Raw genomic sequence first — 21933 nt, 5'->3', positions numbered from 1 at the left:
AGAGATGCTAGCCTGTTTCCCAGAATGAGTGGGACAGTGTCTCTGGAGCCTCGGTATAGAAGCTCCCAACACAGACAATTCTTAACTAAACCACAATCTTCTTGATGGAAGTGACCATGTCTTATACCTCACTGCATCCCCAAACCCTAAAATAATGCCTCGTCCATAATAGATGCACAACAGATGTGTTAGGATAATTCAGACTACACAGACTTCTTTACTAAATTGAATGTGCAACACATTGGCCCCTTCACCCTGCTGAGCCTCGGCAATATAAAAGACTCCAGATTATACACAATAAGATTGTCATTGAAAAATTAGAGCCGTTTTTACTCAAATGCAAGTGGAATATCAAAGTGTGCATACCGCTGAGCATAAGCACAGTATTGGCAGGAAAGCAGACGATGGGACAGTGGAAGATTAATCTCTAAAGGAATTAACATTATGGTATAGAGAAAAGAACCTTAGACATAGACTCATTGAACTTGTGTTCAAATCTCAACTCAGCTACTTACAGTTGAGGTAACTTGGGGCACACTGCATCAATTTTCACAATAGTAAAACGAGAGCTAAAGACCAGATGATCTCTGAGGTCCCCTCCATTTCTAAATTCTAGGTTTCTATGACAATTTCCTAAAGTCAATAGATCAAATTAAATAATACAGCTTGCCATTTAGTATCTTTGACATTTTCCTATTCATTTTAAAACCTTTCTATATTTGGTATTAACAGCACCACTAACTGAATCCTGTTTAGTTGTTTATAAATAGAAATATAATCTCTAAATAACAAGCTATGGCAGGAGTCTTTAGTAGCATATCTATGAGTTTCAGAGATATGCCACTAAAGATAAAAAACAAGACTACAAGGCCAAGCAATATCAGGCACCATCACTCACCTAGTCCTCATGATCAAAGGTAAGGTAAACCCTAAGAAGGAAATAACAAATCCTACTAGGATTTGAATGAAATGGCAAACCCTCTCAGGAACACATATGTTCCCTCTATAAATCAAAGTATACCTGTATTTTTCCAACCAGTCATTCCTGTGGGTATAGAAGAGGCCCTTGATCCTTAGGATCCTTGCAGACAAGTAGTGCCTACTTGGTGAGATGGAATAATGTGACACAGGATGTAAATATTCCTTTCCCTGCAAGCTGTGCCTCTCAAGGTATGATTATGGCTCATGCATGCCCTTCAATCCTGACAGATGGTGTGAGGAAGAGGTGAAGGGCCAGCAGGCCAGGCATGAGTCCAGAGTGCTTGCATCTCAGCAAAAACAATGGAGAAATTTACATTTTGAGAATTTGGGCTGAGGCATTTTACTCAAGAGTCATTAAATAAAAAGGGACATGAGAAGAATTCCCAGAACCCAGAACTCTGGATTCCATTCATAAGATGAGTCTTCTCCAAGGCATTCCTTAATTTATTCCATGCTCAAAAATAACATTATTGACTCCACCATCAGCATTTGCTTTGAGTTACTTTTTCCAGAAGTAGTCATGCATCTCCATTTATCCATCTACTCTTACCCTCTTCCTACTGTAACCAATAATGTGCATTTGCAAGATGGCTGGCTGAGGTTAAAGATGTTGTCATCAGTCATGGAACAGAACAGAGCTAACTGCCAAATGCAGAAGAAGAGAACTGAAGACTAAACGCATGACCTTGGCCTCATTAGCACTGTCTCCAAACCACCGAATCTAACTAGCCACAGACCACTAAACCAGGGCCCACGTGGCAGCAGGGTTGTTAGCTTCTGAAAAGAACTCTACCTAAACATGGATTTAGGCAGAAAGCAGGCTATGTAATGGATTTCTTTGGCTCCCATTGGACATTATAATCTCTTCCTGTCCAACCTGGTAGATGGAAGACTTCAGCATTATCCACATGTAGTCTCTTATCCTTGCTTTCCCACTACCCTGAGTACACATGTGCATGCACATATACACATACAAACAAACACACACACACATAGCTGCTTTTGAGAAAGGTCTTCAGGATGAACTTACAGTTCACGGAGACTCAACGTCTGGAAGAGTTGCCATGACAGTGTGGTAAGCCGGTTGCTAGAGAGATTTCTGCAAAATTAACAATTAAAGAAAAAAAATAAGTAAAGGATTTTGTGATGGATAATTCCCTCTATACCAAGCTCTAGTGATTTAACATATTCTCTCCCAGGTTTACGGTTGAGAAGACTTAGACCAATAGTTGAGTCCATCTATCAGGTCAGATTAGATTAGATTAGAGGCTGGGGAGGCGGGGGTGGGGGGGGGGCGGAAAAGAAAGGGGTGATTTTTAAAAAATAATTTTTATAGGGGCAGCTAGATGGCACAGTGGATAGAACTCCAGCCTTGGAGTCAGGAGCTCAGTTCAAATCCAGCTTCAGACACTTGACACTTATTAACTGCGTGACCCTGAGTAAGTCACTTAACCCTGATTGCCTCACCAAAAAAAAAAAAGAAAGAATAAAAATATTTTTTTTAAAAATGTAGAAATAATTAAGGTGTTTTGATATTTCCCCCGAATCTTCCACCCCCAAGAAAATTAGGATTTAAGCTCTCAGAAGCTTATATCCTGGACACAGGTGAGGACAGGGAAACCTGACACAAAGGGAAAATGATTACCATTTAAATCATAATAGTCATCATCAGAAAGCATTCATTAAGTATGCGGTCACGGTTGTGAATGCTTCTGGGCTAGACACTAAGAATGATTTGAAATATGAAAGGGTTCTCCACAGTGAAATAAAAACCCAGAAATACACACAGATGTGAATGATGCCAATGATCGGTGGCTGTTTTCGATCTCAAAGCAACTGGTGGGTACTGAGGTTTCATCTCACCTCACTCCTAGCTTTAGTTGCCTTGTATCACCAAAAGCCCTCACATTCTATGACTCTGCTTTCATCCAACGGGAGGATAGTGAAATCATAAGAAAGAATTTGAAAATGAAAAGTTTTAGAATGAAATAATGGTGTTATGTAAGATGACTGTTGCATGTAAAGTATTATTGACTGGCCAATTTGGATTTCCCATCTATGTAACTGCTTTTAAGATACAGGGTAGATTCTTTGGCTTGGTACTTAAAACCCTTCACAATCTGGATCTAGCCTATCTTTCCAGCTTGATTATACATTACTCCCTCTCATGCACTCTGAGCATAGCAAAGTCAGACTGCCTGCTGTTCTCACCCTCTGGACAGGTTGGCCCCTATTCCTGGGATCCTTTCCCAGCTCACCTGCTCATGTCTTGGAACATGTAGCTCTATCTCCTTCAAGAGGTCTTCCTTCATTCCTCCATTTGTTAATCTCTTAGCTCCCCAGATCCCTGTGTATTTATTTTATTGTGTATTCCGTGAACTCCTTGAGGGAGGATGCTCTCTCTTCACATCTGTGTCCCCACATCTAGCAAAGTACCTGACACTGGAAGGTGCTTAAATGCTTGAATGTAATCAATGGTCATTGTCTGATTGAAATACAAAGACTTTCTAACTCTAAAATTCTATAATTATGTTTGTTGGTTTTTTTTTTTTACTACTAATATTAAGCTGATTAAAATTGAACACAACATCCTTGTTCTGCCACCAACTAACTTTCTGTGTGACTCACTTCACCTCTTAGGCCTCAGTTTTCTCCACCTACACAAGGAAAGTTTTAAACTAATTCAGGGGTGGGGAACCTGTGGTCTTGAGGCCACATGTGGCCTTCTAGGTCCTTGGGTTCAGCCTTTTGACTGAGTCTAGGTTTTACAGAACAAATCCTTTTATTAAGGGATTTGTTCTGTGAAGTTTGGATTCCATCAAAGGGCCCCACTTGAGGACCTAGAAGGCCATGTATAGCCTCAAGATTCCCCACTCCTATGATGTCTAAGTGTCCTTCCTATTCTAAAGTCATGTGATCCCATCGATCTTACCAACTCCTTCCCATGCTACAAATAGATAGAGAATGACAGATACCACACTGTTGACTAAGATCTCTCAGATACGTTGTTCACAGACCAGAATATTATGTTTATTTATACCATATAGAAAATATTTCTTGTGACACATCACTCTTCTCAGCAACAATGTTTCATAATGGATACCTATAGTCATCAGCAGATATGTCTTAAAAACAATCATTAGCCTTGTGATTAGAGAGTAAAAACACCCATGTGTTACTGCTTTACCTCAACAAGTTCTAATGTGAGAGCCCTTAATAAAGGTAGCAGACATGAGTGGCTGAGAAAGTGTCGACATAAGCACCATCTAGTAATCTAATATTCTACTGATATGAATAAGTATTAGCCCTAATATATAATGCAAAAGAGATTTGTGTAAATAGATCAGATAGATAGATGTGTAGATAGTAATCTATCGTATTTATATGCATATACTATATATAAATGACTATAATTACAGACATATAATACACAAAAAAATTTAAAACTAAAGAAAGTACAAACTTCCAGGAAAAAAATGTTTTTGGAAACTTTTAGTAAGGAATAGAAGGGACATACACAGCCTAACTAAGAATAAGACAACATTTTTCTTCTTCATTTCCTATTTATATATGTGTGTGTGTGTGTATGGATATGTATCTATCATATATGTATATGTATATTCTGAGTTGGTCAACAGGCCAAGAGAGGGCATCTATCAAAGCCAGTGGCAGAATTACAGACAGGCCCATATTGCACAATCTTTGCATGTTGTCTCCCCGTTAGAATGTGAGCTCCTTGAGGGCAGAGACCATGTTTTAAACTTTCTTTGTGTCCTCAGTTCTTAGCACAGTGCCAACAAGGGCTTAATAAATGCTTGTTAGTTGAATGATTGATTGATTGATTGGTTTAAATCATATCCCCTATAGGACTTAGTAGATGGTGTTTATGAGTTGCAGTTAACCAAACAAAGTATCACCCTATGGCCAACCCTTGGATGATAAGGCTTTCCAAACTTAGCCAAGTAGGACCTGTCACAAGTTAAGCTTTCCCGGCATAGGAAAGCACAGCATTTATTAAGCACCTACTATACACCAGCCACTGGTCTAGGCATTAAGGGTTCAAGTGCAAAAAATGAAATAATCCCTACCCACAAGGAGTTTACGTAAGGGAGACAACAAGAATATAAATAAATATGTACAATATAAATATGAAGTTAATAAATAAAATACATACAAAGTAGTTAAATACAAAGATCTTGAGAGGGAAAGAAGCTAGAATTTGAGAGGATCAAGAAAGACTTCATGAAAAAAACAGTGTTTGACCTGCATCTTAAAGGAAGAATGGGAGTCTTTGAGGCAGAGGTGAGAAGGGAGCACACTTAGAATCTAGGGTCACTTCCTTATCACAAAGACTCCTAGGATCACAGATTCACAGGCAGGAGGGACCTGAGAGATAATCAATTCCAATCTCCTCATTTTACAGCTGAAAAAACTATGTTCCATATAAATTAAATGACTTGCCTAAGGTCACACAACTGGTAAGAGGAAGAAACGTGTCTCAAATTCTCCTTCTCTCCTCTGACACTGCCACCACGCTAGTATAGGTTCTCATCACCTCATGCCTGGATTATCACAATAGCCTGCCAGTAGTTCTGCCTGCCTCAAGTGTCTCTCAACTCCAACCCATCCTCCATTCAGCCACCAAAGTACTTTTCCTAAAAAGAAGGTTCAATCATGTCACCACCGCTGCCATTCCTACTCCAGTGACTTCGTATTGCCTCCAGGAACAAATACAAAATTCTCTGTTTGGCATTCAAAGTCCTTCATAACCTAGCCCCCTCCTACTTTTCCAGCCTTCTTAGACCTTACTCCCCAAGGCCTACTCTTTCATCCAGTGACACTGGCCTCCTGGCTGTTCCACAAAGAAGACACTCCATTACTTGGCTCCAGGCATTCTCTCTGGCTGGCTGCCCCCAGGCCTGGAATGTTCTCCCCCCTCTGATCTGACCACTGACCTCCCTGGCTTCCTTTAAGCTCCACCTAAAATCCTGGCTTCTACAGGAAGCCTTCCCCTACCCCTCTTAATTCCTTTGCCTTCCATCTATTAATTATTTCGTATTTATCCTGTATGTAGTTTGCTTTGTATATATTTATTTGCATGTTGTCTTCTCCATTTGATTGTAAGCTCCTTGAAGGCAGGGACTGACTTTTTATTATTCAATTTTATTTTTAATTTATGGAATAATACATGCATTTTCACAACAGTACAATAAAAAAGATGATTGCATGTGGAACTGCAAATCTACTCTGCACAACTTGCAATTCCTTTCAAATATACAACAAAACTATCAAGCTCCAACATTTATCACTTTCAGGGACTGTCTTTTGCTTCTTTTTGTATCCCTAGCACTTAGCACAGTGCCTGTCATATAGTAGATGCTTGACAAATGTTTACTGATCGAAACAGGATTGAACCTGGGTCCTCCGACTCCAAATCTAGCATACTTTCCTCTGTATCATGCTGCCCCATCTCACAATATGGTTATCAAATGAGTGCTTTACTGGAGGATTAAAAGACAAGAAAAGAAGAATTTCTTTTTATCCTCCATCTCCAGCCAGGAGAACCCTCCAATAGGAGCTTCCTCTTCTCTATTCCCTCATTCTCTCTCCCAGCCTGAGGGACGATAGTCTCATTTTACATACCCTGACATTGTGAAGAGACTTTACTATACAATAACGGTATGAATTACTTGGGGCTCCAAAGACACTCTGTGATAACATGCAAGAAATACAGCCCATGTAAGTGATTCCAAGAGCATTGACTGCACTGCAAGGACCAGGGATGTGATTGCTTTTAATTCTGCTGAATCTAACAAAAGTGCCCTGCCCAGCTTCTAGCGCAAAGCTCTCCCTGTGCTCAGAATGAAGAGTTCTTCCATCTATCCCTGTCCTATGCCATAGCCTTTCTTAAACAAACTCTCCCTTCTCACAAGACCCTAGGCAATCCACATTACTTTGAAAGACACCCCTTTTCTTTTCTGAAACCCCGAAGAACCCAGTGGGGATTCAGTGCCAAGCCCCACTGAAGTAGAACACTAGTGGGAGCGACTGTGCCCCTCAAGGGAGAGAGATGCAAAAACAACAACCCAGAGACTGTGAGGCCAGGGGACAAGTGAAATGGCAGCCTTCCTCCTTTCTGAGAATGAGAAGTGAGCAAGAAGCGAGCAGGGAGCACAAACCAGTGTACAGGCTGCCAACAATGTCCTTTGCAAAGGTCATGTTTTGCTACATTAGGCAGAAATGTCAAGTGAAAATTGGATTCCAAAAGAAAGAAAATAACAGGCATTACAGGCAAACAAAGAATAAGAAATAGCATTATACAATTTAGGCAGATGGGTAGCTGATACATCTAGCTTACCAGGATGAGGCATGAGGAAAGTGGCAACTCCTAGTTGTGTTTCCCAAGGCAAGTTCTCTTGGGATTGTAGACTTAGAGCATTAAGGGATCTTAGAGACCATCTAGTCCAAGCCCCTCATTTAATAAATGGTGAAATTGGGGCCCAGAGACATGCAGCAACTTCTATAAGGTCACACAGCCAAGTGGCAGAATCAGGATTCGAACCCGGGTCCTGGGATTATAGAGTCATACATAGATCTAGAGCTGGAAGAGACCCCAGAGCCATCTAATTCAACACTGTCATTTTACAGATGAAGAAACGGATGATGTTCCTGAAGGTAAAGTGATGATGGTTCAGTTCTAGAGGTGACATTTGAATCCAGCTCTGACTACAAAATTAGCACTCTTTCTTTTTCACTGCTTGCCTCTCATCTTCCACCCTCCACTCCCAAACATCCACACCAGTCCCAAACCAGAGAAGAAATGCTCTCTTCAATTATTGTGGTTTTGGGGTTATACTGCATCCCCATCTCCACTTTGCCTAGGAATTCCTCAGCTATTATCACTGCCCAGCCTTCTCTCCTTCCTCCTGATTCTTTGCAGTCTGGAATATTTCTTCTTACAGTCAACTAGCTAGTGTAGTAGATAGAGCACTAGACTTGGAATTGGGAAGACCTGAGTTTAAATCTGGTCTCAGATACTCACCTGTGACCCTAGGCAAGTCACTCGACATCAGTCAGTCTCAGTTTCCTCATCTGTAAAAAGGAGATCATCATCATCATCATAGCACCTCCCAGAATTGTTAGGAGGATACGATGAGATATTTGTAAAGCACTTTGCCAGCTTTAAAGTGCTATATTTTGTTGTGTTCAGTTGTTCAGTTGTGTCCAAGTCTTCATGACCCATTAGGGAGTTTTCTTGGCAAAGAAATTGGAGTGGTTTGCCATCTCCACTAGATTAAGGCAAACAGAGGCTAAGTGACTTGCTCAAGGTCGCACAGCTAGTGTCTGAGGCCAGATTTGAACTCAGATCTTCCTGACTCCGAGCCCAATTCTCTATCCTCTGAGCCTCCTAGACACATCAACAAAGTACTACATAAATGTTAGCTATTATTTTGTTATTATTATTATTGCCAGAAGGAGTGGACTGATTTTTCTCAAACCAAATTTTAATTTGTTGAATTGCTCAGAATTCTATTTTTCTTCCTGAAAGATATCTGCCCTGCCGAGCTCCCAGGTAACCTCTTGTTAAAAAATGCTCGGCATATCTCTAGTCAGCTTTCATCCACAGTCATTTATGCATTTGCCCAGAATCACCATTGCTGCTGTACAGATGAGGAAGCTGAGACACAAGGTTTTAAAAGGACAGATCTGAAGTCTCCTGATGGGCTAGTGGCCAAGCCAAAATCAGAACTCACTGTCTGGATTTCCCAGTTTGTACCTCACACACTGAGATTTACTGCCCCTGCATTTTCCTATTGATATTCTTTAATGAGCTGGTTACCCTGCTCATAAGATTAAGAACCATTCTGTCTCTAAGCCTTATAGTCTCCTCCCCTAGACACCTCCTCTGCCCTGACAGACCCATCAATGTCTTCCACTGCCTTCTCTCTGGGTCCAATGGCCAGTTTCCAAGTAACCTCCTCATCTCCTCAGTGTGCCACTCTGAATTAATTGGGTGACTAAGATTTTATAAGACAATGCATCAAACATTTTTCCAAAATCAGATTCCATGACATTTCTTTGCCTCCCCTTTAGTGAATCGTTTATAAAATGAACCTAACAAAACCATTAAGTTGACCTGAATTTTTTTAAACAGGGTTTGGTCCCTTGTCCTTTTCTCCATGGCACAAAATAGAAAGATGAGAGAGAGAGAGAGAGAGAGAGAGAGAGAGAGAGAGAGGAGTGCACAAACATTTATTAAGTCTTTAAGGGGTTGTAATCCCCAGACCTGCCCTCTTTGCATAAATCTCTTGACAGGGGAATTTTCCCAGGTCTGTTTATGGGGATACATATTCCCTGTTTAAATGGTGGAACATGAGAGGAAACTCTCCAAAAGCTGAGACAGGCGCTTCAATTAACAAACAGAAACATGGGAATAGACATCAGTTGAAAGGCTTGCCCAAGGGGAAGCCAATCATAGTGGTAGTGGAGCACCTGGGGATATCCCCAAACTCCTGTCAAATAAGGCTACCTCCAAGTTCAAGGTCCATTGTTAGAACTACTGATCAAAAAAAAAAAAGAAAGAATTCTTGAGCTACAATTTTTAGTGGATATGAACATATATCGGGGTGGCCTAACTCTGTGGCCTACCAAAAAATACCTAGGAATTTGAGGGGGGCATTAAAACGAATTATTGAAACCAGAGTCCCTGGACTCCCACAAATATACTCTGGAGGACTAAACCTCACAGAGTGTTTGGTTCCTATTTCATTCATGTAGGATGAGTTCTGTTTGCCCCATGAAGAAAACCACTTTAAGTTTGGATGGTAAAGGTAGGGCAAGAGTACTAAGCACAGACTGTGATGTATCCCCCTGTTGACTATTTATTGCCTTCTGTGACCTTTTGGGACTCAAGGGAGGTCTATTAGGATACCTTTACTTACCTTCTATTTCTTTAGAGATGCCCACTGGATTGCTAGGTCCCCACAGGTTTTCTTAACCTGGAAGGGATAATTGATGGGGGAGTAGGGGTATATTTCATGAAGAGAGGGAACAGTAGGAAATAAGGAACTAAAGATGAGAATACTATTTATCCCAAGGGCAACAGATAGTGACAGTTGGTAAATTCTGCTACCAGAAAGCTAAGCAAATATTAAGGTTATATGGTCTTGGTTTGTCCAACAGCTGCCAAGGAAACACCCTATAGGGCCTGCTCAGTCATTTCTTCCCAGGTCAGTCATCACCTATATAATCTCACTTCTTTTTTGTTTTTAACCCACTAAGTCCAGGCCTCAGTTCATTGGTGCCCCCTTCAGGTTTAAAGGGACTACCACATCCCCTTGATTTCTTGGAGTGCTAGCTAAGCTGACAAAGATCCCTACGATTAAAAACTGGAAAGGACTCTTGGGGTCATCTAGTCCAGCCACCACATTTTATAGATGAAAAAATGGAAAACCACTGAGACCAAGTGACCTAGCCAAAGTCACCCAAGTTAAATAATCATGTTGGAATTCAAAGTCAGGTCCATGTTGCTTTCATAGTATAGTAAAAAAGACAAAGCTTCAATTTTTAGTCCTTTGCTTACCCATCCTTCTTGCATCACCAAAAAAAAATATATATATATATATTATATATATATATACGTACATACACACACACACACATATGTGTATACACATATTTAAAATCTTCAGGTTTTTGTTTTAAAAGGGTTAAATGCTTTTAAATATGGAGATAAATAACAATTAAAAGAAAAACAATTGTTATACAGTATCAGTTAACTGTGGTCCTACATACAAATATATTTGGACTTAAGCCTTATGGGGGCACTTGAAACCTCTAAACCTAAAGGGGCACCTTATTTTAATTCCTCCCTCTCTTATCTTTCTTCCCTCTTTCTCAGGGTTTCCTGAAGTCATCATTACCATATCTTACAGACTTCCTTTACAGTAACTGGAAGTAAGACACTGTAGGACAAGATTAGGGAACAGAGGACTGCAGAGCACCTGAAGGGAGGCAATGTATCATAATGCCAGCAAGCTATAGTTTGTTAGATCCAAATTATAAAGGGCCTTGAATGCCAGGCTAGGAAAGTTTGCATTGTATTCAGTAGGCAAAGGAAGAGGTTTTGAGGAGAAGAGTTATAGGTAATCAGAATAATCAAAGTAGTGCATAAGAAGATTACTTAGCAGCCAGTGAAGGTGCAATGGGTAACCTTCAATTCCATTTCCCCCTTCCTTGTAACAGGAAGCAAAATCCAAAAGCCAATTTTGTATTCAGCAACAAAGTTACTGATGACCTTGAAGATAGTAGTTTCAATAAGTTCTAGGGATGAGATCCAGATTGCAGGAAAGTAAGGAGGGAGTGGGTGGAAAACAAGTGAGTACAGACTATTCTTTTTGAAAGATTGGCAGGAACAAAAGAGAGACAGGACAGAAGCGTGAGGGGATTGTGGGGTGGAAGGAAAGGTTTCTGGAGTGCCTGGATGTTTGTTTTTAGAATTAGGAAGACCTGACTATATTTGTAAGCAGAGGGAAGGAATGGGAGAAAAAGATAGACAGACAGACAGATAGAGACAGAGACAGACAGAGACAGAGAGACAGAAAGAAATATCTCAAAGAAGAAAGACAGGGAAGAAAGAAAGATCGAGAGAAATTGGATCAAGGACATAATTGGAGAGTTTAGATTAGAGGAAAAGAGAAGACTAGTAAAGACATCCCACTGCCCAAGATCTTTAGTTCTCTCTCATCAATCACCCAATCCCCTTTGGGTTCTGAATAAAAGAAGCAAATAGAGTAGCTTTCCCCATCATTCGCAACCATGAAAAGTATCTTGCTTCCATGTCTGCTCCATTCCATCTCTTAAGAGCTCTGGGAACTATGGCTGGCCAAACACACTCTGCAGCCCTCACTTTCACCCATCTGAAGCAGGGGTTGCCCATCAGCGAGGTGGTTGCATTTCTAAAAGGGGATGGGGAGTCACAAGTAAAATATATGCCTATCAGAATCCCAGTGTCAAGCCAGGAGGTCATTCCAGCTAAATACACCGCCTCTAAATGTCCTGTGGCTTGATGCCAGCTGTGGCAGGAGTCCTGTGGGCCATCTCCTTTCCAGTTCAGTGCCCATGGGCACTGAGGCTTGTTCTGCTGTTAGGATCCCTGGGCTGGAAAGGAAAATCAGTTGGTAGAGTCTGGCTTCAAGGAAATTGCAACTCTATATAGCTTCAGCCTTCATCTGGTTTGTTTCATTTTTCCCTAAATAAATTGCAGCAAAAGTAGGGTGAGGATGGGGTTGGCTATTTAAATTGTTTTATGCTGAGTGGTTCATTAATGAACATTAATGAACTCATCATCTTTCCCCAGAAAGCTGTCCATTCTTCTGATATCTCTATTTCTGTTGATGGCACCACTATCCTGCCAGTCATCCAGGTTTAGAAGCACAAGTCATCTTTGGCTCTTCCTCCACATTCATTTCCTACATCAATAAATATGCATTTATTAAGTGTCTACCATGTGACAGGCATGGTGCTAAGTGCTAGGGACACAAATACAGAAGTAAAACAAGCCCTGCTCCCACAGAGCTTACAATCTATGTCCCATCAGTTGCTGAGTCTTATTAATTCTACCTCTATAACATCTCATGCATCCATTCCCCTTTTTTCCCATTCCAGCCATTAATTATCTTAATTATCTCCGTCATTCCTTCCCGGGCTCTGCTTTTGATTTTCTCAACTTTGTCATTACCCCTCAGCTGCCTTCTCATTCTGGAAGTTCCCTCTTCCCCTAAAGCCCCGTTCTCCTATTGGTGATTTCCTCCTAGAACCTCTGTTTGGGGGAAGGTCTTGGGCCAGCCATCCTCTAATCCTTTCCTGCTGTGTTTCTGACTCTCCAGACTGAAGATAGAACCACCATGCTCCTCCCCTGCCACACCTTTTTCCGCTCTTTTTTAATGTGTTGTCTTCCCCCAGAAAGAACGTAAGCTTCTTGAGGGCAGGAGCTATCTTTCTTTTTGTTTGTATTTGCATCCCCCACACTTAGCACAGTGCCTGCCAACATAGCAAGCACTTGTGGACTTCCTGACTTCTTATTCAGACTATTCAAACTACTGTAATAGCTTCCTAACCAGTTTTCCTGTCTTTTCCCTCTCATCCCTACTATCCATTCCTCAACCCGCTGCTAAAGCAATCTTCTTAATGCAATAAGTGTTGATCTTGTTAATTCTTCTTCTCAAAAATCTTCTGCAGCTCCCCATTATCCATATATTAATAATTACTGATTCTGGAATTTAAGATTTCTGCAATCTGACTGATATTCCTTCTAGCCTTGTATTAAACTAGTCTTCATTTTTTTTTCCTTGTTTCAGCTAAAATGGATTACTTCGCATTACACCTTCACCTCGTTTTTGTTCTGCCCTTTGCTCAAATAGTCTCTGATGCTGGAAATGGACTCCTTTGCCCACATCACTGACTGTTGAAGTCCTTCCATCTTTTAAAACCCAGATCACTTACTGTCTCCCTCAAGAAGCCTTCGCTGACATCCCCAGATGAAAGTGTGGTCTCCCTCCTCAAATTTTTCATAGCTACTTAACTCCCTCAAACTGATTGCATTTTTTCTTTGTATAACTCAGTGTCTAGGGCTCCCCAAAGATTCTGGACTCACATGGAGCAAATCCAATCCTGTCAGCCAATCCATGGAGGGTCAGTTACCCTGTCTGATTCATTTCCTTCCCTCTAAACACTCGCGCGCGCGTGCACACACACACACACACACACACACATTTAGGACTACTTTATGAAATTTCCTTATATACTCAGGGCACAGCTTGTATCTTGGTTTCCTCAATTATATGTAAAAGAGATCTCTAAATCCCTTACAAGCACCAAACACATATTGGGCATAGGCTATCCTTATTCACATAAAGATATAAGATACAACAGATACAAAGAAGTCCATAAAGAGATACTGAAAATATATAAAGCACTCAAACAGTCCATTGGCCCCTCTCTCCCAAGGGAATTAAACTTAGAAGAAGTTATCAGGTATATTTCCTGATATTACAGTGAAGTCCAACTTCCCTATAGAGTATTAAATAGACCCTTCCAGACTCAAAATAGCACCCTATAGTCTAGTCTTTTCTGGGAGGAAGGAAAGAAGTATTTATTAAGCACCTCCTGTGTGCCAGGCACTGTGCTAAGTGCTTTATAAATATTATCTCATTTGATCATCACACATAAGGCAGATGCTATTATTATCTCCATTTTACATATGAGTAACCTGAGATAGACCTGAAACTCTGGGCAACTCATTAACCTAAGGTTAAGTGACTTTCCCAGGGTCACACAGCTAGTAAGTGTGTGAGGCCAGATTTGAACTCAGGTTTTCCTGACTCCAGGCCCAAAAATCTATCTACTATACCACCTAGCTGCTTCATACTTTGGGGATTCCTAAAACAAGTAACCCTCTTCCCATTAGGTCTGTATGGAGGATCTGACTGGCTTTGCTCTCCAAGTAGGAAGCTGTGCAAGGACCATATGGAATATCCTCTTGTTGCTTCAAGGAACATGCTGCATCAGGACATTCTCTTATCTCTCCAGAAGTTCCAACTTGGAAACTTGAGAAATCTCAAATTTGAAATCATACATTAGGCAACCCCAAAGTTGATGCTTCCCCAGGAAATCTTTCTCTGGCTAGAATACTAGGTTATGGGATCACACTGCCTGTGTAAATCAAAATCCCTCCCTCTTCTGCACAAGAATGGGTGTTCACAAATGTTATCTGTTAACTATGCTCTCAGGCTGACTACAAGCACATATCTATCGTTGGCATGAGTCAAGATCAACTGTTTCTGAGAAGCTGGTAGAGATTTCCGATCTTCTCCCAATGTGCATGTCCATGCTGCTGCATTACATCCTATCTTTGGAATATGGGGGCCAGAGAGAACCCAAAAGAAAGCAACTGGCTGACTTTTATAGACCATGGAGTGGGGCAGCTGATTCTCAGTCAGCCAGTCATCAGGAGGCAGCCCCTATCTGTGAAACTCAAATCATTACAGCTCCAGGGGGCATCCTCACATTCCATGGGGAGGTGCCCTTAAATATAGCCAAACAAAGGGTTACATCTTGCAGGCATCAAGTTGATTAAGGAGCTCAAATTGATTTAAGGTCTCAACAGTCCCCTTAACCTTGTATCATAGTTCAAAGGATCCCAGACTTAACAGCTGAATGAATCTTAGATACTGTATAGTTCAATCTTCCCATTTTATAGATGAAGAAATGAGGCCTAGAGAGATAAAATGACAAGCCTTGAGCCACACAAGTAATATTTGAGCCAGGGTTTGAACCCAGATCTTTTGACTCTAAATCCAGATCCCTTTCTCCTATACTATGCTGTCTCCACTAAATAAATATGTGTATATACCCACATATACAATATGCAAATACACATAAATATATATGTAATTTACATAAATGTGTATTTAGACACATATATTTATTTAGTAGAGACAGCATGGTGCATGCTCAACTATATACATACACATACATACACATATGAACATATATACATAGGTGTGCACATATACATCTGTGTATGCATTGTGCACACGTGCATGTGTGCATGCACATATGCAAGGTTGGGCATTATGTGTTTATACATATATGCATGTATGTCCACGTATTATGTGTGTATGTACATATATATGTGTGTATATATTAGGGGAGTTCCTAATCAATTAGATTAGTCCCTCAAGAAACTTGACAAGATTAAAGGGCATGGACCTTTGTCTAAAGGGTATTTCATGGAAGTAGACATGTACCCTGTCTCCTTGATGAAAGGCATGGAAAACTTGAGTGGTTCCTAGTATGTGAAAATGCCTCCAAACTGATTGGTGGTTGAGAATGAGGGGGAAGAACTATACTATGAATTTGCTCAGCTCCTTTTTTTCATGCATGGGCACAGGCTTTTTCTCCACAGGCTTCCAGACTGCAGTTTGCAAGGAGGCACACAGATTTCTCCCTCCTCTCCACACCCTACTAGCATAAAAGTAGCTTGTAGAAGAAGTACATGCTAGCTCAGGGAGTCTGAGGTTTTCAAACCTCAGGTTCCTAGCTACCTTCTGACTTTCCATTTCATTTTCTGAGCACATCTCAGAGACTAGAATTCGTAAGAATGTACCTTTCATGGGTGGTTACCTTTTGGGTAATCTCAAGTTCAGAAGTTCTACAGAGATGAGAGATACTAAGTTTATCATTGACCTCCTAGGCAGAGTTTTCCTCAACGCTTAACTACTTGGAGGAGGAAGAGAACTGCCAACAGAGGATTGCCCAAAGCTGTCGTCCTGAAGCCATGTCATGGGGATAGTGGGTGAGAGAGAAGTAGTAGATTAGGAGTTTGCTAACCCCACTATTGCCAAAAATTACTTAGACTATACAGGTCCAATTTGAAGGGGAATTGTTTCTTTAGCATTCTTCAAAAGCTTTTCTGGGAAAGAGTATAATGGGCCAAATCTGAGTGTTTTGTGTGCCGGTATTTCTTCATGGGCTCCTGCAAGTCCTTCACATCTTTTGTTACGTAAAATAAAAGCTATCCCACACCTAAAACTCATACTTTTCTTTGAGTTTCTGCCTAAGAGTTGGGACCCCTGTTACCTATACTTTGGGAAACCTAGTCCTGAGCCTTACTTAAGATTTGCCCAGAGTAAAACTCCAAAATGGAGTCATGACTGCAAAGAGATATAACTATCTCTTTGGGTCAGGTTCCTACAGCCTTTAGGGACCCCCTGGGTCATGGGTAAATATACATGTTTTCCCCTCTTCTCAAACTATAAGCTTCTTGTGAGCAGGAATCAAAGTTATCTTTGTATTCCCAGCACCATTTCTTTGCATGTGTTAGGCATTTAAGAAATTCTTGTTAAATTGATTTGAATTTGAACAAACATAGCTTCTATAATCAAATCACAAATTACATAAGTCATGCCTCAGCTTCAGATTAGTGAATTGGAGGCAAGTTTCCCACTCTAGTCCTTGCTCTCACCTAGACTATTTGCAAAAGCCAATGGCAAAAAGACTCGTTAGAGATGAACCACTATTAGGGGGGAAAACACAATGAGAAACGAACAAGTGCTTATACATGCTTCCCTTTTAAAATTCAATAAATCTGATCAAGAAAGAGGATGGGGGGATAGAGGCATTGGGAGTGAGAGTCTGTGGAAGGCTGGTTTCAGGGCACGTCTTCAACACAGTAAAGAACTTAGACAGAAGTGGTCAGTTGCAATCGCCCCTTCGAGAATAAAGGAAAGATTTGGTTTTTATTTACTCTCTATATATATACTCTATATATCCAAATGATTTTCTTGTAAACTACTTAAACTGTTTCTTCATTCTACTCTTTTTCTTCCTATAAAATTTCATGATAGATGAATTTTTTGTAAATCCAACTTGTCGAGGGTACAGGAGAGGCTTCGTGAGAAGGGTTATACTTGAGTTGAATCTTGAAGGAAAACAGGGTTTCTGAGATACACAGAAGAGGAAAGGGGGCATCCCAGGTATTGAGGACAACCAGTACAAAGGCATGGAGATGAGAGGTAGAGCAGCATATGTGAGAAACAGCAAAGCCTGTTGGGTTTAAGCACAGAATGCATAGATAATGAAATAACAATGCATCACTGAGTACCCTCTGGATGACTAGCAACATAAGTTCTTTGGACAGTATGATATTGGTGAAATCTCACTACATCTATCCAGCCCCAGCCAAGTGACCACTCCATTCTACATCCTTGCTACCCAGCCACAAGCTGCAGCTCCTGCCTCTGCACACTCTCAACTCTACCTCCCACTCCCACTCTAATTGGTGAGAGCTCACTACATCTTGCTGGATCCAGCCACCCAACTATACAATTTTCTTGCCATGTCATTATGCAGTACTATATCCCCTCTTCTGCCCAGATTTCTATCATTGGCTCTGGAAACAGTGATGAGATCAATACTACCATTGCTTCTGGAAAGGGCACATTATTAAACTGCCCTATGTTTCCACTCACCTTCCCTATGATTCCATCTTTCCCTGGATACCATACTCTTATCTGTGTTACCTCCCCTTTCAGCATATAAGCTCTTTAACAGTAGAGAGTAGTTTGTTTTTGTATTTGCATCCCTCAACACTAAGCACAGTATACAGTAATTGCTTAATAATTGCTTATTTATTCACTCACTCCTATCTATATGACATCACCAGAAAACTATTATACTTAAAAAGATGTGTCTTTGTTCCAGGGAGAGGGTTGGGATCTTTAAAAAGGATTGCATGATCTCTCAAATGTCATTCAACCTACTCTCTCTTATTCTATTCTGAGCCTAGAATCTACATAAAATATATGTACTGATAGGCTACCTCTATGGAATATCCATCCAACTTCACACCATAGTCTGAACAATAGGAATTCTTCATCCACTTGGTTTTTCTTGTGTGGATAGTTAGACCAAACTCAATTTTGACTAAATATGTATCTCAGGCTAGTATTCTCTGCAATATTACAGGGCTTGGTGCAGTTAGTACAGTGACATCCACAAAGAAGAGAATCTGAAGGATGCTCACTATTTATAGATTCATACTACCTCCATTTGTACTCTGCGGCAAACTTTATTTTGTTTTATGCCTCTCTTGATATTTAGAATCAGAAAGTCAAAGAAAGTTATCTAGGTCAAGTACTAGCTATATGCAAAGGAAAAGAAACTAACTGTAGCTCTCTAATACCTCTCCCTCTCTTTTCTCCTTTGACATTTGCCACCCATTCTAACTCATCCAACATTTTTGCCATAATCAGGAAACCAGGGAACTTCTTGATCTAGGGGACAGAAAGGAAGCAGCTATTGCCAATAGCTTTATCAAAGGCATTAATTCTTTTCCCACTCTGAGATTAACTGTGTATGACATAAAACTAGGAAGAAGTCAAATTCCTTGGCTGGCATTACTATAGATTAAAGGAGCAGAGATTTAGAGCTGGAAGGGACCTTAGAAGTAATCTAGTCCAACTGTATCATTTTACAGTGAAGCTCAGAGAGGTTGAGTAATTTTCCCAAAACCACACAGGTAGTAAGTGGCAGAACTGAAATTGTAACTTGGGTCCTGTGAGTCCAAGTTCAGCACTCCTCCATTGCCTCCAAGTTGAATGGCTCAGAAAAAGGGATAGTAAGAGAGCTAGAAAAGGCTTCAAGGTGGCAGAGGAGTATAGCAATGAGGAGGCTAGTTACCTTAGTATCTTTATCCCTAGGGAAAGTCTCATGCTTTGAGCTCTGCTGTAGATTGGTTGAGGTCTTTGGTAGAGAGGACACCAAATGACCAGGAAAAAAATGATGCTGTGTCACAAAGCCAGTGGTAGTTACTTCCTTGACTATATGTTTTAGGTCTTCCCCTATTCTCTTGGGCATGTCTATGTTAGAGGTGATAAGACCCTAACAATATGGAGTAAGAAGGTCATGAAAAGACCTCAGTAGAGACAAGATATTCATGGAAAAGACATACTAGGGGGCCAGCACAAGCACCTGGCAGCAAAGTAAGCATCTGTCCTCTTCCTAACTCTTTCCTCCTTACCCACCTATTATGGGGCCTTTCTCCAAGCTGCCATCTGTATCCTGACTTCTCCTCTGCTATTAACCAAGTCAGGCTAATACCTACTCAGGTCAGAAGCCTGATGGCTTCCAAATTACATCATCCTGAAGGCCTACTCTATCTCATTTCAACCATATCAGAAATAAAATCTGACCTCTAAGGCATTAATTCTAGCTACTAGATGGGTCTCTCTTCACCATCACTTCAAAAACCTTTCTACTCAGTTAAGAGCCTTTCTCTTTAATGAGAAATTTACCATCTTTACATCTTTTAACTAGAACTGGCAAACCAATTCCAATTTCTACCCCTTGGGTCTCTCTCATTTCCCAGTAGGAAGGTAAGTCCAGCTCCTTGTCACATGTCACACTCCACACCCCAGGCTCCACTGAACTCTCCAAGAGCCCCAATCTCCTTATGGATGCCAATTCAGCCATGGTCTTGGCAGCATCACAATGAGCACCTCTGGCCTTCTGACCGGAAATGTTAACGAGTTAGTGAAGCAGGGGCCAAGGACTGAATTCATGAGCTGGGCATTTAAGAACTGGCAGACATCCTCAGTTTCCCACTCCTTAATAGTATGAAAGTCTTTCCAGTATGTCAGCAGAAAAATCTCTGGTTTTCAGGGACAGAGGACAAATAAGCACAACGTATTCTGGGCACAGCAAAGATTATGGTTCTCCCAAGTCCAGCATGAATGAAAGGTTCTGAATTCTCAGTCAGTTGTTCTGTGCCTCCAAACAGCAGTACACACTTTAATAACCTAACAGTGAATGAACAAATGAATAGATGAGATTTTATTAAGTTCTTAATAAGTTCATTTAGTAGAACTCAGTATCACCTTCCTTACCTACAGACACACACACACACACACACACACACAAAACATCTACCTGACCAACTCCAGTTACTATTTAACCAATACAAGCCAAATCCCTTTAGAATAAATACAACTAACACTGAAAATATCTAAAGACAAGTTGCTAAGTCCCAATCAGTGGTCTGTTGATTGACTTTAATATTTAATTCAACTCAGCAAACACTTAATAAGCCCCTACTATGTATGGGCTTCGGACTAAAATACTCAATACAATAAAATTCCATAGTACATACTTTCCTAAGGGCCTAAAACATTTTAAACTTGGCACATCCACTGTACAATCTTCCCTAAAGTCACTTAGACAAAAGAGGTTCACTTTTAAATGGTGCAGCATTAGGTTTGGAAACATGGCCATACACTAGCTTGATTCTAGGATATCCCCTACACCACAAAAAGGCTGCTCCAGGAAGACAAACTCTGGTCCCTGAAAAAAAAGCCCTTGAAAAGTCCATTCTGTTTGCTCTCACTATGTGTTTTATATCAGACCTTGAGTGTTCTTGAAACTCCTTTTGGGGAATTTTGTTCCTCGGGAGTTTCTTTTAAGATAAATTAGCCAAAAGCTAATTGCCCTAGAAGCACATGAAGCACTATTTGGAGCCCTGGGTGAAATCCAAGCAGCAGATGCCATTCCCACCCAACCAACCATTCCCATGACTTTCAAGCAGGCAGTATTATCCAGAATAGACTGAAGGAGAACAGAGCCCCACTGACCCAAGAACAGGATTCAAAGCATGAAGAATGGGATGGTGCTGTAACCAAGACATTATGATTGTTTTTTGTTTTATTTTGTTTTTCCCAAGTGCTATTTCTACCAATAAGAGGTGGGGTGAGAATTGGAGAAAAAAAAAACAAGTTCTGGGAAATTATGAAGCAATGATTCCCCTCTGCTGATAAGCTCATGACTAAAACCAATCCAAAGAAGGAACCAGTTAGGGGAATCAGACCACACAAATCAGCCAAGCTATGTAACACATCGCGAGGGCTGTTAAGGAAGCTGATGGTATTTACTAAAGTGTCTGAAAGTGTTATTATGACTTGAAACAACTTGAAGTCTAGTGGGGGAAGACAGAATGTGACAGACGGGCATGTATTGGTCAAGAGAATTGGGGTTGGGGAGAGCTGAGAGGATACAAGTGCAAAATGAGTAGTCACCCAAAAATGCAAAGATATTCATGCTAATTGCCACATCTGATGTGCCCTCACCAAGTGTGCCATTACTTTGATAATGTGAAAGTCTGCCATTACCCAGAACATAACAAAATTGTGAGCAGAATACTATGCTGAGGGTTGTTTTCAAAAAATAGGAATAGTGTCAGAACAATCTTATAGCCTCCATCCCTCCTTTAGAAAGGAGGAGGAGAAGGAAGGGGAAGAGAAAAAGGAAGAGAAGGAGGAGGTGGAGGAGGAGGAGAAAGAGAAGGAGAAAGAGAAGAAGAAGAAGAAGAAGAAGAAGAAGAAGAAGAAGAAGAAGAAG

General features: G+C 40.7%; 1 protein-coding gene across 3 annotated transcripts in view; it reads right to left on the bottom strand.

The window, feature by feature from the left end:
- NTRK3 (neurotrophic receptor tyrosine kinase 3) overlaps window positions 1-21933 on the bottom strand; it is a 449021-nt gene that overhangs the window by 307542 nt on the left and 119546 nt on the right. For all 3 annotated transcript variants that reach the window (XM_027852115.1, XM_027852116.1, XM_027852117.1), the window contains exon 4: window positions 2012-2080. In XM_027852115.1, coding sequence (XP_027707916.1) covers window positions 2012-2080 — 69 coding nt within the window. The remainder of the gene's footprint in view (window positions 1-2011; window positions 2081-21933) is intronic.

This window comes from Vombatus ursinus, unplaced genomic scaffold, assembly GCF_900497805.2.
Source record: "Vombatus ursinus unplaced genomic scaffold, bare-nosed wombat genome assembly UNPS02009205.1, whole genome shotgun sequence".
Taxonomy (NCBI): domain Eukaryota; kingdom Metazoa; phylum Chordata; class Mammalia; order Diprotodontia; family Vombatidae; genus Vombatus; species Vombatus ursinus.
The sequence above is the reverse complement of the archived record's forward strand: the minus strand, read 5'-3'. Positions and strand labels throughout refer to the sequence as shown.